Source organism: Neofelis nebulosa, chromosome 14, assembly GCF_028018385.1.
Source record: "Neofelis nebulosa isolate mNeoNeb1 chromosome 14, mNeoNeb1.pri, whole genome shotgun sequence".
NCBI classification, from domain to species: domain Eukaryota; kingdom Metazoa; phylum Chordata; class Mammalia; order Carnivora; family Felidae; genus Neofelis; species Neofelis nebulosa.
Genome location: NC_080795.1, coordinates 11,856,713 through 11,877,670, shown reverse-complemented (window position 1 = coordinate 11,877,670; position 20,958 = coordinate 11,856,713). Strand labels below are relative to the sequence as shown.

General features: G+C 37.7%; 1 protein-coding gene across 2 annotated transcripts in view; it reads right to left on the bottom strand.

The window, feature by feature from the left end:
• RAB2A (RAB2A, member RAS oncogene family) overlaps positions 1–20,958 on the bottom strand; it is an 85,898-nt gene that overhangs the window by 12,358 nt on the left and 52,582 nt on the right. For both annotated transcript variants that reach the window (XM_058699656.1, XM_058699657.1), the window contains exons 4-6: positions 20,347–20,429; positions 19,869–19,961; positions 11,279–11,390 (exon numbers count right to left, since the gene is read on the bottom strand). In XM_058699656.1, coding sequence (XP_058555639.1) covers positions 11,279–11,390; positions 19,869–19,961; positions 20,347–20,429 — 288 coding nt within the window. The remainder of the gene's footprint in view (positions 1–11,278; positions 11,391–19,868; positions 19,962–20,346; positions 20,430–20,958) is intronic.

The window sequence follows — 20,958 nt, the reverse complement described above, 5'->3', positions numbered from 1 at the left end:
GTAATGTACAACTCTGAGAAAATTAAATTTTACTTTATTGCAAGAATACACAGAGAAAACCAGGGAAGGAATTACAGGAAAAAATATATATTTATATATATATTTATATTTATATATAATTTCATATATATTTATATATGAAGTTTACAAAACAATTTATACAGTTATATATAACTATATATATATACACATACACAATTATATATATAATTACATATATATAATTATAATACATCACTTCTGGGGTATTGTGAAATCATCAGAAAGTTAGCATGAGTCTTTTCGGAAGGGGTATTTTTCCTAGCCTGCCATAATCTTTGCTACATTTATCCCTGGGTCTAAAAAAAATCTTTTCGAACTACAAAGACCCTAGGCAGCTACTGAAGGAAGCTCCTGATCACAGGAGGAGCCAATCCGATCATTTGGGTTTTCAAAAATCACACAGCTTTTAGAATGCCTAGGGCAAAGTAAATTTAGGACAGAATTCCACCTACATGTTAACCAGTGGGACCAAAGCATAACCTGATTAAAGACTGAAGTAAGAGAGACAAGGCTGAAGTAATGAAATAAATAGTGAATCATGCAAACATTTGTTGTCTCCCGTGCAGGGGAGACCCTGTGCTAGGCGCTGAGGATGCAGAGATGAAAAGACAGCCTGGGTTTTCAAGGAACGTGGCCAAGTGTCATGATAGAGACCTAAAGATAAATTCATGCTCAGGAGGAGACTGGAATGAGCACAGAGAAGAGAGTATACAATTTTTAAGTGTGTGTGCACGTACGTGGTGGCTGGTGGGGAGGGGGGGGGGGCAGGGAGGGTGTGTCATGGCATTCCAAGAGGAGGTATGAGGCTTCATTATATCCCTGAAAGAAACGGTAGGAAGAAAGGGCATTCCAAGGGCAGAGAGCACTTTCTGCGGAGGTGGGTTTAAAGAGCACCACCCAGCTGATGAGCTCGTAGTTTAATATAGAAAGCACATCGCGTGGTGTTGGCAAATAAAGGGACTTGTCTTCCAAGCTAAGGAGTTTGATTCTGAAGAGGTGGAAAACCCACCACACGCTTTTAATAAAATTGGGGAGCGACACTCAATTTTCATGTTTTGAAAGATCTCAGAGGAACCAGTGTAGAGGACTGAAAAATGTACAACCTGGAGAGAGATTTAACAGTAGAAATAACAAGACACAAGTAGAAAGCAATATACATTAACTGAATACATGACTATGAAGGGGTAGGAAAAAGGACATAGGCTACTGAAGATTCAAATATCCCTAAGGGACTGTTTAAGGTAAGAACAGAAAAGCATTTGTTAGGATAGGCAATTAGGAGGTCCAGGGTGACCTTGGCCAAGGTAGAGGAGTCGACCTGTGAACTGAGGTGTCAAAAAGAATGAGGAAACAGAGATGGAACTTACTAGAGGATGGAAGAGACCATCCAAGAACTGGGAATGACAGGTTTTGCTTTTCAAATGGTTGAAATTTGATTATGCAATTACGTGCTGAGAGCCAAGAATCACTAGAGAAAAAGGATGAAAACGTTTGAAGGAATGTCTCTGAGGAAGAGGAAAGGACACCAGTGGGCCAGGTTCTTCTGTTAGGTAACAGAGCTGAATGAACTTCATGGTCTCTACACTCCCCAAAGCCTGCCCAGGAGCAGCAGTGTGATGACGCTGGACCACCACTTCCAAATGCAGGCTTTCAGGCCATACCCTGACCTATCAAATCGGAATCTGCATTTCAACAGGATTCCTAGGTGATCTGAGAAGCACAGCTCTAAACACAACTGATTTGGAAAAAAAAAAAAAAAAATCCTTTCCTTTTAATTTATTAAAACTTTTTTTTTTTTTTTTTTTTTGGTAAATGTTTAGTTTTGAGAGAGAGAGAGAGAGAAGCGAGTGGGGGAGGGGCAGAGAGAGAGGGAGACAGGATCTGAAGCAGGCTCTGTGCTGACAGCAGACAGCCTGTTGCAGGGCTCGAACTCATGAACCGTGAGATCATGACCGGAACTGAAACCAAGAGTTGGATGCTTAACCACCCAGGGGCCCCTAGAATAGCTGTCTCATTCTTTTAACTCCTCATATGATCCACTTTCCCAGAAATGGGCCTTCCAAGGTTAGGCAGTAAGCTGAGAAGAAATTCCTGTCTGAGCCCAGAGCATGAGGTTCAACCCACTGTGTTAAACTGCCTCTCTCCTGGAGGATGGCATGATTAGGCAAATCCAAGTCCTTAGAAAGCAAGAAACAGAAGACACTGTACTCAGAGCAAACGTCCCTGAAATTAATTTCCTATGTGCTCCAATGCCGAGTCTGAGCCACTAAGAATCTATGGACCCCGTAAAACTAGCATACTTAGCTCTTAGGTTTCATCGTGATTCCTCTTTTGCCCTAATTCTAGCTGGCTAATTCTTGCTCACATCTTGGAGACAGTATACTGCAATTTTATGAGCTGTGTCCTTTCCCACTGAGGTGTTGGCTTTCCTGCCACAGGCACTGGCACTGAGCACATATCACAAGGCAGATGCCGGAGAAATGCTTAGCTCTCCTCCTTCCCTCTTCTCAGGGCAGACACAACACCTGTTAGTCTTTTCTGACCTCGGAGAAACTAAGTACTTGTTTTCCAACATTAATTGCTGAATGAAATAAAAAGCATGCCATTCATACTTGATATCAGATATTATCAAGGAATTACTGCTATGTTTGTTAGGTATAATAATGGTATCGCGTTGTAGGTTTTTAAATTACTGCCAATGAAACATTTATAGGTAAAATATTTCTGGAATTTCTTAAAAAACAGAGGACATAATAAAACAAGATCATCAAAATGTCAAAATGGTGATAACTTCTAAAGCCTGATGACAGATATATGGGTTTACTTTTTTAAATGGTGACAACTGTTTAAATTGATTTAAAGTAGCAGTGCCATGAATCTTATTGTGAGCTGACCAAAACGCTTTAATACAGCTGATGTAGAAAAATAAACTAATGCATAAACATATACCGTCATAAAAATGCTCTTTAATGATATACCTAATTGGGTTTTAAAGTGTGACACGCACAAAGGTCATGAATGAACTGAGTTTGCTTTAAATATTAATATAATTCCTTCTTTGATTACTTCTGAGCAATCTTACTAAGAAAGTCTATGTATGCATAATAAAATCCCAACAGTAACTTTATTATTTGTTAGGCATAAGCTAAAACTCATAATGTTTAACATGGAAGAACCTGGTTGTTTGTATAAAAATCTGCTCTGTGCAGAAATGTGACAGAGACTCATCAAAGAGCCATATTTAACAAAAAATTAATAACTTAATAATTTGAAAAAGAAATGTGTTCTTTGTAAATTCAAAAAATATGACTTAAGCTTTTATAACTGTGTTCCATATTCTCAAATTAGTATTTTTTAATAGAACTGTGAGGCTTCTTAATCTTTAATTTTTTTTTTTTGTTTTAACTGCCACTATGATCTTTAAGAATAGGTTAAAGCTGTTTGTATGTGGTTATTGTGTATGTGTATTTGTATGTGTATTTTGATCAAACTTTTTGAGATAGAGATTCACATGCAGATTTAAGAGATAATACAAAGAGATCTTGTGTAACCTTTCCCTGGTTTCCCCCAACGGCAGCATCTTGGAAATGTATAGTACGTTGTCATAATCGAAATGTTGCAAAGGGATACAGAACATTTCTGTTATAAGGATCCCTCATGTTGTCTTTTTGCAACAATACACACTTCCCTTCCACCCTCCTTAAACTTGGCAGTGACTGATCTGCTCCCATTTCTCCAATTTTGTCATTTCAAAATCAAAATCATATAAATAGAACCATACAATATGCAACCTTTTGGGACTGACTTTATTCACTAAGCACAGTTTTCTGGAGACTCATCCAAGTGGTTGCATGTATCAATTGTCCCTCCCTTTTTACTTGTAGAGTAGTATTCCATAGTATGGATGGATGTACTGTATCGCTTTGTCTAACCATTGGTCTGTTGAAAGACATCTAGGTTGTTTCCAGTGTTTGGCTATTGTGAATAAAGATGCTATGAACATCTACGTACCAGTTTTTGGGTTAAAAAGAAATCTTCATTTCTCTGGGATAAGTGCTCAGAGATACAACTGGTAGGTAGTTGAATGTTTAGGTTTATTTTAAATTTTTAAGTAATCTCTACACCCAACGTGGGCTTGAACCCACAACCCAGAGATCAAGAATCGCATGCTCCACTGACTGAGACAGCCAGGCACCCCTAGTTTTTTTTTTTTTAAACATTTATTTATTTTTTATTAAGTAAACTCTACCCCCAACAATGGGGCTCAAACTCAGGATTCCTGAGATCAAGAGTTGCTTGCTCTGCTGACCGGGCCAGCCAGGCATCCCTAAATTGTTTGCAGAGTGGCCGTATCATTTTACATTCCCATCAGCAATGTATGAGTGATCTAGTTTCTCCATATCCTTGTCAGCTTTTGATATTGTTGCTTTTTTATTTTGGCTATGCTAATGGGTGTGTAGTGTGCTATCGTGGATGTTTTAAGTCGCATTTTCCTAACAGCTAGTGATGTTGAATAGCTTTTTAAGTGCTTATTTTCCATTTACGTGTCCTTTGTGATGAATCTCTGGTCCCAACTTTTGCCCATTTTCTAACTGGACTGACTTTTTTTCTTTTTTTTTTTTTTTAACTATTGAGTTTTGAGAGTTTTTTTATTCTAGATACTAGTCTTTTGTTGGATATTTGGCTTATAAGTATTTTCTCCCCGTCTGTAGACTGCCTTTTTGTTCTCTTACCACAATCATTCACAGAGCGAAAATTTTAAAGAACTTACCAATTGTTCCTTTTATGGATTATGCTTTTAGTGACAAGCATGCCTACATGCCTAGATGAAGATTTTCTCCTTGTTCCCCATAAAAGTAAGTACCTGAATGTTTTACATTTAAAAGTATGATCTCTTTTGAGTTAGTTTTTGTGTAAGATGCATTTTTTTTTTTCTGTCTATGGATGTCCAATTGTTCCTAGAACACCATTTCTTGAAATGGCTATCTTCCTCTGTGAGTTGTTTCTGCACCTTTGTTAAATCGGTTGGGCATATCTGTGTGGGGTCTATTTATGGATCCTCTATTCTGTGCCACTGCCCTATGTATCTGTTCCTTTACTGGTATCACATAGTGTACATTAGGGCTTGAAATCAAAGAGTGATTCCCTTATTTTTTCAAAATTGTTTTAGCTACTGTAGGTCATTTGCCTTTCTACCTGTATTTTAAAATGTTGTCAAATATCTACAGAAAAATCTTACTGGAATTTTGATACGAACTGGGTTAAACCTCTATGTCAATTTGTGAAGGAGTGACATCTTTATTAGGTAGGATACTCCAAACAATGAACATAGTATGTCTCTCCATTTATTCAGATCTTCTTTAATTTCTTTCATCCGCATTTTGCAGTTTTGAGCACACATGTCCTGTCCTGTACATGTTATTTTTAGATTTATACTAGATATTTCATTTTCTTTTTGTGGGATTATAGATGGTATTGTATTTTAAATTTTGGTGTTCATTGCTATACACAGAAATACAATAGATCTTTTAAAGTAAACTCTATGCGCAACATAGGGCTCAAACTTATGACCCTGAGGTCAAGAGTCACATGTTCTACTGATGAGCCAGCCAGGTACCCCAGAAATACACTATGTTTTTATATATTTGTCTCGTATCTTGTAATTTTGCTGAACTCACTTACTAACTAGCTTTTGTGTGTGTATGTAAATTCCTTGGAATTTCCTAGAGACAATCCTGTCAGCCACAAATAAAAAGTTTTACTTCTTCCTCTCTGCCTTTATTTCCCTTTCCTGCTTTATTGCACTAGCTACGATTTCCACCAATATCTTGAATAATGATGAGCACAGACATCCTTGCCTTGTTCCTGATCTACGGAGTAAAACATTCAGCCTAATGTTAGCTGTGGGTTTTTGTAGATGCTTTTTAGTAAGCTGAGAAGTCTTCAATTCCTATTTGAGTACGCATAGTATGTTGTAGTTCATTTTCATTCAAAGTTCAATGTATTTTTAAATTTCCTTTAAGACATCCCCTTGGCCCAGATTACTCAGAAGTGTGTGTTGTTCAGTTTCCAAATTTCTGGAGATTTTCTTTCCAGTTATCACTTATTGATAACCAGAGCTAACAGAATTGAAAGGAGAAATAGGCAAATCCATAATCATAATTGGAGGCTGTTATCGATTTCTAGTTTAATTCCACTGTCTAGTTTATTTCCAGTTGCTTTATTGGTTTTTGCTTCACATTATCTTGCAGCTGTATTCTTTGGTACATACACATTTAGGATTGCTAGGTCTTCCTGGCAGACTCTTCTTTTATTATTATATAACGTCCTACTCTGTCTCTGGCAATTTTCTTTGTTAAGTCTAAAGAGAGCCACACGTGCCTTCCTCTGATTAATGCTTGTGTGATCTATCTTTTCCAATCATTTTATTTTCTACTTGCCTGAATCATTATATTTGAAGTGAGTTTCTTGTAGACATCCAGATCGTTGTTCTTTAATCCTCTTTGCCAATTTCTTTTGATTTGTGTATTTAGATCATGTACATTTCATATAATTATTGCTATGTGAGGGCTTAAGTCTGTCATTTTGATTTTTTTGTTGCTGTTTTTGGTTTTCTTTTTTCTGCCTTTCTGAGGATTAATTGAACCTATTTTAAAATTCCATACTGATTTATCTAGTTTTTAGTGTATCTCTTTGGAAATTTTTTAGTAGGTACTCCAGGAATTGCACTTACATGTATAAACTTTATATAGATTTTACATATCTACACATATAGATCTACTCTTTATATATCTACACATATAACTTATCACAGTCTACTAGTGTCATTTGAGTGTCATAGGAACCTTACCTCCCCTGATATCCCCTTTCTCTGCCATGGTTTATGATATTTCCTATATATATACCATTATCCATACTTTTGGTTACTGGTATTCCTTCAAAGATTCTTTTATCATTTCAGTTGTTAGATAACTTCCACTAGCCACTGTTTTTGTAGCAGATCTTGTATTAGTAAATTCTTAGTTTTCTTTCATCTGATGTTTTCATTTTTCTTCATTCTTCAAAGGTATTGTTGCTAGTTCTAGAATCCTGAACACTGTTCTCTTTTAGCTCTTGAAATTGCTGTATATTTCTGACTTCCACGGTTTCTAATGAGAAATCTGCTGGCATTGAATTGGTAAGGTGTTTCTCACTGCTCTCATAATTTCTGTCTTTAGCTTTCAGAGATTTGACTATGGAAGAAGTTTGGCTTGGTGTGAATTTGTTTGGGTTTATCCTGTTTGGAGTTGGCTCGGCCTCTTGAATCTGTAGGTTTGTATCTTCTGCCACATTTGAAAAGTTTTCAGTTGTTATTTCTTTGAGTACTTTTTCAGGACCATCTTTCTTCTCTCCTTCTAGGAATCTGGTAACACAATGTTAGAATTTGGGTTATGGCTCCACAGGTCCCTGAATCACTGCTCATTTTTGTTTTCCAGTCCATTTTCTCTCTGTAGTTTAGACTGAGTGGTTTCTATTAGTCTATCATCCAATTCACTATTTCTTTCCTTTGTCCCCTTCATTCTGCTGTTGATCTCATCCACTGAACCTTTCTTTGTCAATTATTATATTTTTCAGTTCTAAAATTTCTATCTGGTCCTTTTTTTTTTTACCTATATTTCTTTTTTTTAATGTTTATTATTATTATTATTATTATTATTATTATTATTATTATTTGACAGGGGGAGAGAGAGAGAGAGAGAGAGAGAGAGAGAGAGAGAAGGAAAGGGAGGCACAGAGAGAGAGGGAGACAGAAAATTCCAAGTAGGCTTCGTGCTGTCAGTGCAGAGCCCTATGCAGGGCTCAAGCTCACAACTGTGAGATCAAGACCTGAGCCGAAATCAAGAGTCAGACGCTTAACTGACTGAGCCCCTCAGGTACCCCTTACTTCTATTTCTATTGCCGAGACTATTTTTCACTTGTTTCAGGCATGCTCCTGTTTGTTAAGGCATTTTTATGATGGCTGCCTAAAAAATCTTTGTCAGATAGTTCCAACGTCTCTGTCATCTTACTATTAGTATCTATTGATTTTTTTTCCCCTCATTCAGTTTGAGATCTTCCTGGTTCTGAAGAGTTATTTTCTAATGAAGTATGGACATTTGGGGTTCTACATTATGAGACTCTGGATCTTATTTAAACCTATACTTTTGGGGTACGTGGGTGGCTCAGTCGGTTGTGCGTCCGACTTCGGCTCAGGTCATGATCTCGCAGTTAGTGAGTCTGAGCCCTGTGTCGGGCTCTGTGCTGACAGCTCGGAGCCTGGAACCTGCTCTGGATTCTGTATCTCCCTTTCTCTCTCTACCCGCTCATGCTCTGTCGCTCTCTGTCTCAAAAATAAACATTTAAAAAAATTTTTTTTAGACCTGTACTTTTGCTGGCTTCCTCTGACCCCAATCCCACAGGACAGCGGTGAGTGTGGGAGAACCTTATTACAGCAAGCTGGTGGTGGAAGCAGCACCATCATTTTCTGTCCTGTCTGGCTGTAGTAGAATGGTTATTTTCTTGCTAACAGGCTTTCCTGGCCCTTTGACTAGAAGGTAGGCTTCTCTTTTTCCCCCTGCACCTGCTGGTCTTTCTGGATTGCCAGTTTTTCTAGCACCTGATCTGAAGAAAACCAAGGGAAATCACTGCTGTGTCACTTTCCTCAGATCCCAAGGTCTCTAGATGGTATTTTCTCCACCTTCAGGTCTTCTTATAATTGTTTTACATATAATGTTCCGAGTTTTAGCTTTAGTTGGCAGGTGGAAGAGGTGAGGAAGTCCACTCCCATTTTTTCTAGATGCAGAAGCCCTTTGGTTATTGCTTTCATGGTCAATAAGTTCCTAAGTCATGTAGAGATTCAGGTTTGATTTTGCTCTTTGTGGATCACAGAATGGTCCTCCACCTTCTCAAAATACTTTATCATGAAATATTTTTAGCTATTAGGTAAAATCGCATGGATGATTGTATTATGTAATGCTTGTCTATGATCTTTTAAAATGGGATTTAAAAAGATTATTTCTTAATATCCTTGGCTTCTCAGAGACAAATTAATTTACATAATTAAAGTTCTCTCATGAGTATGGGAAATTCCTGCCCAGATTCATTCATTCATTCATTCATTTATGTTTTTCATGTTTATTTTTTTGAGAGACAGAGCACAAGTGGGGGAGGGGCAGAGACAGAGGGAGACACAGAATCTGAAACAGATTAACTTACATAATTAAAGTTCTCTCACGAGTATGGGAAATTCCCGCCCAGATCGATCGATTGACTGATTATTGTTCTTAATGTGTTTTTTTTTTTTGAGAGAGAGACAGAGCACCAGTGGGGGAGGGGCAGAGACAGAGAGGGAGACACAGAATCTGAAACAGGTTCCAAGCTCTGAGCTGTCAGCACAGAGCCTGATGCAAGGCTCTAACCCACAGACCGTGAGATCATGACCTGAGCCAAAGCTGGGACGCCTAACCGACTGAGCCACCCAGGGGCCAGCGCCCCAAGATAAAATGTATGTAATTATTATTAACCACATATACAGGATTTTTGTAATAAGTGCTGCCAAACAAAACGTTAATGGAATTTATTTAAGTGGTCAGCCGAATGTCAATAGTGATTTGCCTGGTTACGGATAAGAAAAATGAACAAAATCATCAGAAACAAAGCCAGAAATCTGGGAGTACTTTATAGTAGTAGATGCTCTGTCATCCCGACTTCAGAGTAGTTTTATTAACTTAAGTATCTCTACACCCCATGAGGGACTCAAACTCACAACCCCGAGATCAAGAGCTGTATGCTCTTCTCACTGAGCCAGCCAGATGCCTCATAGTATGTTAGTTTGTTTGTTTTTTTAACTAAATGTAGACAGTTTTGGCTTTAGGGCTCTCAAAATAAATAAGAAAATCAATAACAATCAATAAGGATATGTTTCAGAGGTCTTGCAATCTCCACAACACATTGGCCCTTATGGTTTCAAATAGAACACCTCTAGTAAAGGAGTACCTCTCTGAAACAGGTGCCTTTACATGTCTATTCTAAGTTGAACAAAGAGGCAGAACAAATTTCTGGATTTGCTGTGCAAAATGCAGTATTACTTTTGTATGTTATCAAACTGTAATTACCAGCAACTGGTAAAGCATTAACTGGTGGTTGTAGGAAATGTAGGAAATGCATTGAGGACAGTCATAGAGCACCTCTTCAAGTAGAGATAAATAAAATCTTACCTAAGAAATAATTTTCCAGCAAAAATATCAATGCTGTTGAATAACTGTAGTCTATTTCTGGGTTCAAAAGTTAATTCAAAGAGCTCCAAGTACATTCTTAATAAATATTTACTCACTGTTTACTACATGAAAGGCATTGTGTTAGCTCCTGTCTAGGACCTCAACTCTGCTATCCTTAGAAAAAGGAGATTTTTAAATCATTTAGTCTCTAGAGTCCCTTTTTGCAGCTGCTGCTAAGATTCCTACCCAGAAGGTGGCATTACTCTAGGCAAATTACTTATTTTCTTAGCCTCTTCCCTGCTTTTTTTTTTTTAAAGATATTGTTTTTAAGAAATCTCTACACCAAACATGGGGCTCAGCCTCACAACCCCAAGATCAAGAGTCACATGCTCCACTGACTGAGCTTGCCAGGTGCCCCGCCTCTTTCCTGCCTGTTATAAAACAGAATGTGGCAATACTTTTACCTTAGAGAGAATTAACTGCCTACTCATCTATGTATAGTATATAAATACCATACCCAAATACAAAAAGCATAAAAGAACATGATGTGTTCAGAAAACTTGTAGCAGTTCAGGCTGATCAATGAAAATAACGGAGACACTTTAAATTTTACTAAAGATGGCAGAATTCCCGTGCTTTGTATGCTACACAGTAAGAATACTTTCCCTATTTAAGAAAAAGTAGATACAAATAGCTACGAATGTTTAGTGTCTTGATACCTTTCTAAATTTCATTAGTGTTATTTTTTCCCTCTCAGGATAAATATATACAAAGATGTGTTAAAGCATTTTGGCTTAGAGAGAAGGTTCAGAATACAATTTAGGAGTCTGATTTAAGACGAATGCTGTAAGACAAGGCATTTCAAACAGAAGGAATCTTCCTACTCTATAATAAAGACTAAAAAGGTTTAGAAGAGACATCAAAAAGTGAATATGAAAGCATACAATACATTCCAATTAAGTAAAAAAGATGATGAACATTTAAATGGGCCATTTATTTACCTCTTCTACATTGGAAGCAGTTTTAGCAGAAGTTTCCATGAAGATAAGTCCATGTTCTCGTGCAAAAGCTTCACCTTCTTCTTTTTTTACTTCTCTTCTAGATTCTAAATCACTAAATATAAGGAAATAAAAGGCCACATTATTAACCAACACAGTATAAACAGAGGCAGCTGTGGAAAGTGTACCATGAGATTCAAAGTTGTGCTATCTTTTCAATTAATTTTTACCACATAACCATCAACTGCATTATTCTAGGTCTTATGAAGGTCAAAACAGTTACAGCACAGTGCTCAGTTTCAAAGAACAAACAATCCAACAGGAGAAAGATTCTGTGTCAGACTTCTAGAACGTTAAAAGTAAGGGAAACCTACTTGGAGCGTCTACCCAACACTCTGCTTTTGAGTATAGTGGGTTCCCAAAGAAGGCAACAGTTTTATTCAAAATAAAAATTTGAATTACACTAGTCTCATCTTTCAGTCAGACTGAGTTTCTATGAATGTGATTAAAAAACAAATCGCACAGTTTTCAGAAGCTCTAGGAAACTGCTCAATAAAATCCAAAGCACTAAGGAAACACTAACTAGATTATTAATCTCACTTGGTTTCACTCCTAATAAAATCGTTAACAGAGATATAGAGAAAGAAACAAAAGTCTAGGCCAGGAGTTTTGGGGGAAAGCATGGGATTCATTTTTATCCTACAGGAACTGTTCTGGTAAGGTGGGGGAAGAGTAGCAGTCTTTCGAGTGTGTTTTACTGCAAAAAGTTCTAAGCTTTAGTATAAAATGTTTTCTTATTACAAAAGATTTTAAGCACACAGAAAAGGACGAAGAACAGACTCCTCAGACTTCCACCTAGCCCTGACATATTAGTTTGACATTTGTATTAAATTTCTTTCCTGATGAGAAATAAAATCGAGTTACAGTTGGTTCACCTCCTGTGTGCCTGTCTGTTCCTGGTCTCATTCTTTTCCCTCTTACGTCTAAGGTAACCACTTGTCTGTATTTGGTGCTTTCACTCTTATGCGGGTCTTTTATATGTATACTTATGTTTACAGCCATACAATAAAGAGGGTTTTTTGCACATTAAAAAAAATTCAGATATAGCTATCATTCTACAACTTGTTAATTTTGGTCAACATGGTGTTTTTCAACTATCAACACTATATGTAGATCTAGTTTCTTAATGTTTTACTGCTGTATCATAGTCCATTGAATGAATGCAACATTATTTACTTTTTAAATATTTGTGTGTGTGTGGGGGGGGGGGGGGAGAGAAAGGCAGGTGGGGGAGGGGCAGAAAGGGAGACACAGAATCCAAAGCAGGCTCCAGGCTCTGAGCTGTCAGCACAGAGGCCGACGTGGGGCTCGAACTCACAAACCGTGAGATCGTGACCTGAGCCGAAGTCAGACGCCGAACCAATTGAGCCACCCAGGTGCCCCAACACAATTTGCTTTTTAATTTTCCATTTGACAAAGTAATTTCTAATTTTTCATTATTATAAACAATGCTGCGATAAAAAATTTTCACACACTTTGGTGTACATGTGCCACAACTTTTCAAAGGTAGTGTTTTTCAAACTGGGCCATGACTCAGTGAAATAGTAAGGAATAAAAGAAAATATCAGAGTGCATCACCCACTGTCTCATGGAATTTGTTTTTATGTAAGTACACACATACTAGGGCATGATATAAAATGCATTTATTTTAAGTCAAATCAAAAAGCTCAAAAGCCATTGTACTTGAATATATACTTAGTATAAAGCTGCTTCCCAAAACAGTTGTGTACTTTATACTCTCAGCAGCAGTGTTTGAAAGTTCCCATTGTATCACAATCCTCATCAACACGTGATAAATTCACACCCCTTTAGATCTGGCACTCCGAAGAATGTGACCGGCATTGCACGTCTATGTTAATTTTCCTTTAGTTCAGCATTAGTTTCATAAATGCCTAGTATCATCGTTATTAAATTAGAAATACAGAAACATCCAAAAAAAGGAAATCATTTCATTTGACAAATATTTATTGAATGTCTTTTATAAGCCGGGAATTTTACTAAGCACGCTTGGGATGTACTAATGAACAAGTCAGACAAAAAAGGGCGCATTCTGGGTAGAGGACGGACTAGACTACTGAATAAAGAATATAGTGTGACCGAGTGGTCAATGCAGAAGAGCAGAGTGAGCAGAGTGAGGAGAGCCAGGGAGAGGCGGAAGGTTACTCTAGAAAGTAGGGCAGGCATCCCCAAATCGACTTACTTCTAATTTCTTTCTTCTTAGTCCTGGTTTTCTACTCCACAGTGACCTTTGTCACACATATGCATAACCATGCTCCCCGGCTGCAACTTCGCGCCCTACTTTCCTTCACCTGTCCCTGCTGCCTGTGTCACGACCTCTTTTCCATAAACACAATTTTTAGTGACGAATTAATAATATCCATCACAATTCACTTAACCATTTTTACTAATGGATGAGGAGAGTGACACGGAATGAACTTGGCCTGTGTGAAGCGTTTTACATGGATTATCTCATTTAATTCACTTGACAGATGAGGAAACAGAGGAACAAAGAGGTGGAATAAAGCATCCAAGTTCACATTCGAGGAAGAGCTGGTAGAGTGATTCCACCCAGACTACTATTATATTATAAGGATTACTATTCCTGATAAAAACTGACTGGAGAACTTTTTGTCAAATATGGAAAAATACAAAGAAAAAAATTACCCATAATTTCACTTTCCACAGGTAATGACCATCTTGGTGAACATAATTCTAGATTACTCCTTTATTATTGTCTATTTCTTCCCATTGGAATATGCTCATACCCACTGTTTTATTTTGCCTTTTTCTTCATTTCCTGTGTATTGTGGATCACTTTCCCATATAATTTTGCAGTCTTTCACAGTACTATTTTTACTGAGTGCACAGTAAAGAACGTTAGTATTTTATGCAAATTTACATTACACAAACTAGAGATGAAACAAAGATGTTTCCTCTATCTAATGTTAAAGTAATATCACTGTTTCACCTTTACAAAATTCACCAGGAACTGGATACCTTTCAAGCCGGCTGACCGGAATAAGCTGTCAATTATGTTTACAAAGTTGTTACTCAGGACATCAGTCACCACTGTTTATGTAATTGAACCTTCTGAGTGATTCTGTAACTATCACAGTTGTTACACGTTTAAAGTAATTTACAATTCATAAAATGTCATCTAAGCATTCAGTGGTACAAGTCTCAAAAAAATACTCCTGAAAATCTGAAATGTTAGAAAGTTTGATATAGAATATTACAAAGGGAACCACAAGGATATGTCATACTACTGTTCATTTAGATGCCATGCTATGAGATATTAGTGGTAAGATGAGAACAAAAAAGGAAGGCAAACTAAGTTTACAAATATTATAGCACAGGCAACTATCCAACTATAATCTGAGGGCTTTCTGTGTGCCAAGCCCTTTCCTACATTTGGGGACAGACCACTCAGCAAAATAGACAAAAATCTAAAAACCCCTGGCCTCATGGAGCTTACATTCTAGTAGGAATAAAAAATGGGGGAAAACACTAGCAACAGTGATGTGGAAACATGTTCCTGGAAATCAGCCTCCTCTTCTATCGTTCTTAAGGGAATATTAGCTTTGAATTACACGAAATCTTCAAGAAAATACCTTGCCCCTCAAGTACCTTTATCCCATTTAAAAAAAAATTTTTTTTTTAACGTTTATTCATTTTTGAGACAGAGAGAGACAGAGCATCAATGGGGGAGGGTCAGAGAGAGGGAGACACAGAATCCGAAACAGGCTCCAGGCTCTGAGCTGTCAGCAGAGAGCCTGACGCGGGGCTCGAACTCACGGACCGCGAGATCGTGACCTGAGCCGAAGTCGGACGCTTAACCGACTGAGCCACCCAGGCGCCCCACCTTTATCCCATTTTAAGCATAAGCCAAATTTAAATAATACCTTATTTTGGGATAAAATTACGGTTTTCTACTCCCGCTATCTCTGATTATGTCTGCATTTGCAAATGTTATCTTAGCAAAGAGGATTAAAGACATGTACGTTTGAGAGACTGTTAAAAATAAAAAAATAAGTAAGTGGCAATTTAGGATGCATGATCTTTTGGGGCACCTGGCTGTATGAGTCAGTAGAGCATCTGACTCTTGATCTCAGGGTCATGCTTTCGAGCCCCACGTTGGGCATGAAGCCTACTTAAAAAAAAAAAGGAAACATAAAAGAAGGCACGACCTTTCTTTTACCACACCCTTCTTTACTTGTTTCCTCAGTTTTCCAGGCATAAAAATCCTATTGTTGTCTTTGACTTTCATTCCCAATAATCCCATTTAAATGGTTTCCATTACTTAACTACCCCTCCTTCCTAAGGCATTCATAACCCATACCCCCTTTTTGTTGAGGGCTTGTATTATAACCTTTGACTACCAAGAATTTTTCATCTTTGTAGGCTCTGCTTCCTATTTCTTGTGTAACCAGCTTAAAATGCCATAGTAAGAAAAATCTGTGTCATCCGTCACTCTGACTAGGCCACTGCCCTTCTCAAATCCCTTCACTGGCTCCCTACTGCTTAATTCATCTAATTCAAAAATTGCCTACTCCCTGTTCCCATGTTTACCCCAATTCACCTCATCTAATGATAATTACCTCATTTATCTCTGTTCATTCCTATTCACTCTTTGCGTGTCATACATTCTTCGTTCCTTTCTCCTAGTTTCTTCCTTAAAATGTCTTTCCACGGCTACTATGCTTAAATTATAAGGGCCACCCATCTCTACTCATTAGAAACACCTCTTGTATATAATATGCTTTTCCTTTTCACTTAGACTATAAGCTCCTCATGGGCAGGAACAAAATTTAAGCCATCAGTTAGTGGCCACCCACCATGTTTGAGACACAAGGAAAACACTGGTAAGATTACAAGTATGAAAATTCTCTTTATTCTCCAAAATTCTTCTCTTATTATTTCACACCTCACCACTGAATGGTAGTAAGAATAGTTCCATACTACAAAGACTAAAGTTTCCCTACAAAAGCCTTAATCTTAAAAGGTTTAGTGAGATAATTTAAATGAAGAATAACCACGAAAGGCTTTGAGCAAAGGCCAAGATGATAGACACCTCTGGTCACAAAGAAGTAACGATTGGCCTTTTATAACTGAAATATCACTTAAGTAAATATTTTCTCTTGACAGCAAACCTTGATTTCTATTAAAATAACTTTTTCTAAAATGAAATCTATACAATACAATGCTATTTGCTATCTTACTGGTTTGTTTCTACAACTTTATTGTAGTATAACTGACACAGAAGAAACCGCACATTTAGTATAAAATGGCGAGCTTGACAGGTTGACATGTTTACCGTGAAGCCATTCACGTCTCCTACTTTTCCTCACACCCCACTATAATCCATCCTTTCCATGAGTTTCAAAGCAACTCATGAGTTTCCATGAGTTCAAATCCATGAGTTTCAAAGCAACTCATGATCTGCTTTCTGCATTTTCTAGTATTTTATATATGTCTTCACTACTATAATTTATATAATTACACATCTTCATTTTTGTCTGGGTTTTTTCACTCAGCATAATTATTATTATTTTTTAATGTTTATTTATTTTTGAGAGAGAGAGAGAGAGAGAGAGAGAGAAACAGAGTGCGAGCAGGGGAGGGACACAGAGAAAGAGGGAGACACAGAATTTGAAGCAGCTTCCAGGCTCTGAGCTGTCAGCACAGAGCCCAACACAGGGCTCGGACTCAGGAACTGCAAGATCATGACCTGAGCCGAAGCTGGATGCTTAACCGACTGACCCCCCAGGCACCCCTCAGCATAATTATTTTGAAATTCATCCACTTTGCTGCATATATCAATGGCTCATTCTTCTTTATTGTTGAGTGGTATTCCATTGTAGGACTATATCACAATTTATCCATTCACTTATTATTGGAAATGTGGGTTGTTTCCACTTATGAGCTATTATAAACCAACCTGCTAGAGTATTTGTGTGTAATTCTTTGTGCGGCCCTATGAAAACATGTTTACACTGGGTAAATACCTAGGAACGGAATGCCTAGGTGTTTTATCGGATGCATGTTTAATTTCTAGAGAAACTACCAAACTGTTTTGCAACTGGCTGTATCATTTTACATTCCCATCCGCAATATGAGAGTTTCAGTTCCTCTACATCCTTGCCAATACTTGCTATGTTAATCTTGTTAATTTTAGCCATTGTAATGAGCGTGAAATGATTGAGGTTTTCTTTAATGTTTATTTATTTTTGAGAAAGAGTGAGAGACAGAGTGCGAGCAGGGGAGGGGAAGAGAGGGAGACACAGAATCTAAAGCAGGCCAAGGCTGTGAACTGTCAGCACAGGGCCCGATGTGGGGCTCAAACTCACAAACTGTGACCTGAGCCGAAGTTGGACGCTTAACCGACTGAGCCACCCAGGCATCCCGTCTCCCAGGGGTACAATAAAAAATGCGTACTTATTTTGCGCGCAAGAGAGAACGCACATGCGTGAGCACCAGGAGGGGAGGGGCACAGAGAGGGAGAGAGAATCCCAAGTAGGATCTGCACTAACAGTGCAGAGCCCAGCATGGGGTTTGATCCCACCAACTGTGAGATCATGACCTGAGTCAAAATCAAGAGTCAGACTCAGCCACCCAGTTGCCCCTCACCTCCAGTTAATTTTTGTATACGGTGTGAGGTAAGCATCAAGGTCCCCCAACCCCCCCCCCCCCCCCCCGTGGCTATCCAATTATTTCAGCACCATTTGATGCTTTCCCCCACTGAACTGTCTTGGTACTTTTGTCAAAAAATTAATTGACCATATATGTATGAATCTACTTCTGGATTTCTCACTCTCTTCCACTGGTCTGTGTCAATACCAGACTAAACTGATTGTAGTACTTTTATAATAAATCTTGAAATCAGTACAGTGCAACCAGTGAATCCCCCAACTTTGGCTATTCTATGATCTTTGCATTTTCATACAAATTTTAAAATCAGCTTGCTAATTTCCACCTTCTTAAAAAGCCTAAAGAATTTTGGTTGTGGGGGGTGGGGAGCACCTGGGTGGCTTGGTCGGGTAAGTGTCCGACTTCAGCTCAGGTCATGATCTCACAGTTTGTGAGTTCGAGCCCCATGTCAGGCTCTGCACTGACATCTCAGAGCCTGGAGCCTGCTTTGGATTCTGTATCTTCCTCTCTCTCTGCTCTTCCCCTGCTCACATGCCGTCTCTCTCTCAAAGATAAATAAAGATGAAGAATTTTGACTGGGAACACAATGAATCTTTAGATCTGGGAAGACCTGCCATCTTAAAAATGAGTTTTCCAATCAATAAGTACAGTGTATCTCTCCATTTATTTAGGTTTTGTTTTTTTGTTTGTTTGTTTTTGTGTTTGTTTTCATTAAAGGACTCTACATATAGAAAGAAGTCATCTAATATTGGAAATTTAGGAAGACCATGGTAACTAGCTTAGAGTTGGGGGGATCAAGTAGATGTGATGAAAATACTTTCTTAAAAATTGTTTAGGGATTATTTTTTATTGAGATATAATTGATACATAATACTGTGTAAGTTTAACCTGTACAATGTGCTAGTTTGATACATTTATATGACACAGTATGATTACCACCAAGGTGTTAGCCAACACCTCCATAATCTTAATTACCATTCCATTTTGTAGTGAGAACGCCTTTGTACATATTATGCTTTTCCTCTGCATACCGGGACTATAAGGTCCTCAGAGTTGGCAACAACCAAATTTAAGCCATCAGTAAGTTGCCACCCACCAGGTTTCAGACACAAGGAAAAACACTGATAAAAGTATGAAAATTTAGAATACTAGTTTCATTTGTTGTCACTGTAATTTTCTACTAAAATTAGTGAAGCCTTTCCCACACTCTGTAAGTTTAGAGAAACTATGGCCAAAAAAGTTTTCCCGTGTACTATTATTTTAAACGTAGAACACAAAGACGTTCGCTGCAAATAATGCTGCCTAGAGATATAAAATGAAATGAGATTAAAAAAACATTAGGATAACATGAATGTAAAGCCTTAGAGGTAAGTTTAAAAGTACTAATGTGATATCTACTAAAGAGTATTAGAAGTGTTTCAGGGCTTTCATGAAAATACACCTGAATAATATATGTATTATATGGACTTTTAATGCACATTAAGTCATAAAAAAAAGAAAAATATTTTTTCTTAACTCTGCACACATTGTTACTTCTACTGTGAAGTATTTAAAATAATTTGGATAACATTTAACAGTGATCTACAGTGTTTTATTTCAATTATGAATCAGATAAACTTCCTTCAGATTATTCTTTAAAGTTTACCTTCCAACCAAAACTATTTCTAATAATAATAATGACAATGATGATGATGTCCAACAAATCGTATCATCTGTATTTTAAAACTGAAAGAATCACCTTAGGATTTTCAAAATTTTGCAATTTAAGACACCAATAACTTACATTTGGACAAACGTAGAAGATAAGCACTCTAACAGTTATCACACAAATTGCTATCCACAGTCTTCATCGTTAATGCAAAAAAGCTTTAGATAAACTTTTTACCTTTTATTTCCAATAAGCATAATGACCATGTTGGAATTGGAATGCTGGCGGGCATCTTCTAACCAGGTTGTTAAGTGGTTGAATGTATCTCTCCTAAAAATAAGAGAAAATTTGACTATTTTCCAAGTGTTCTCCCTAGTAGTGTGCAATGAACAGCACACATTCCATTAAAGGTAACTACTTTTAGCCATATCCACTTACGTAATGAGAAACAAATCTCAAGTACGGTTATCTGGAAACGAAATGTAACCCCACTTTAGAAAATTCCAATGTGTAAGTAATATTACCAAATTGATTAACTTAGGTGTTTATTTACATAAGAAAATAATTTAGTTGCAGATTTCTGTAGTAAATTTAAATTCAAGACACCTCAGTTTTAAGGTCAAAGGCAAAGCCATACTCTGATAACTGGCAAGTGTATTTACTTAGAGGAAGTCTCTGCACTGACCAAATGGATGGACACATCCCACGTTCTCACCTTGTAATATCATACACTAGCAAAGCGCCTGCCGCACCTCTGTAATATGACCGTGTGATGGAACGAAAGGACTCCTGCCCTGCCTGTGAGGAAAGAAAAGGTTGAGAGTTTTCTTTAATAAACTGTCCTCTACGTTTTCTTTTCATTCATATATAGAATATGGGCAGGTAGGGAATGAGCGTGCAAAGGGAAAGAAAGTATAACTTCACCAGTCTTAGGAAAAAGTCACAAAATACTACCACTACTGCTCAAGTCAACCAGACGCACATGCCCCCCCCCCACCCCCCCACAGCCGCCCCCAACAAGACCTCTAAACCTTTTTTGGCAATCCCTGACAACCCAATTTACTGAATGGCTTCACAATACATGAATCATTATTAGAACACAGAATGGACTCCTAGCAACTAAGCTCTGAAGACAAATTTGAAAGGAAGCAAATAACCCAGAGCCTCACATTTGAATTCAATAACCCACTCCCTGGGGCAGCTGTTGACACTAGAATAAATAAAGTCCATTGTAAATAAATGATGAATGACATCTTTACGCCCACCATCTGCTGGTGTAAAGGTTGTTGGAAGGCCAAGGATGCAGATTTTATCAGTTATATCATAA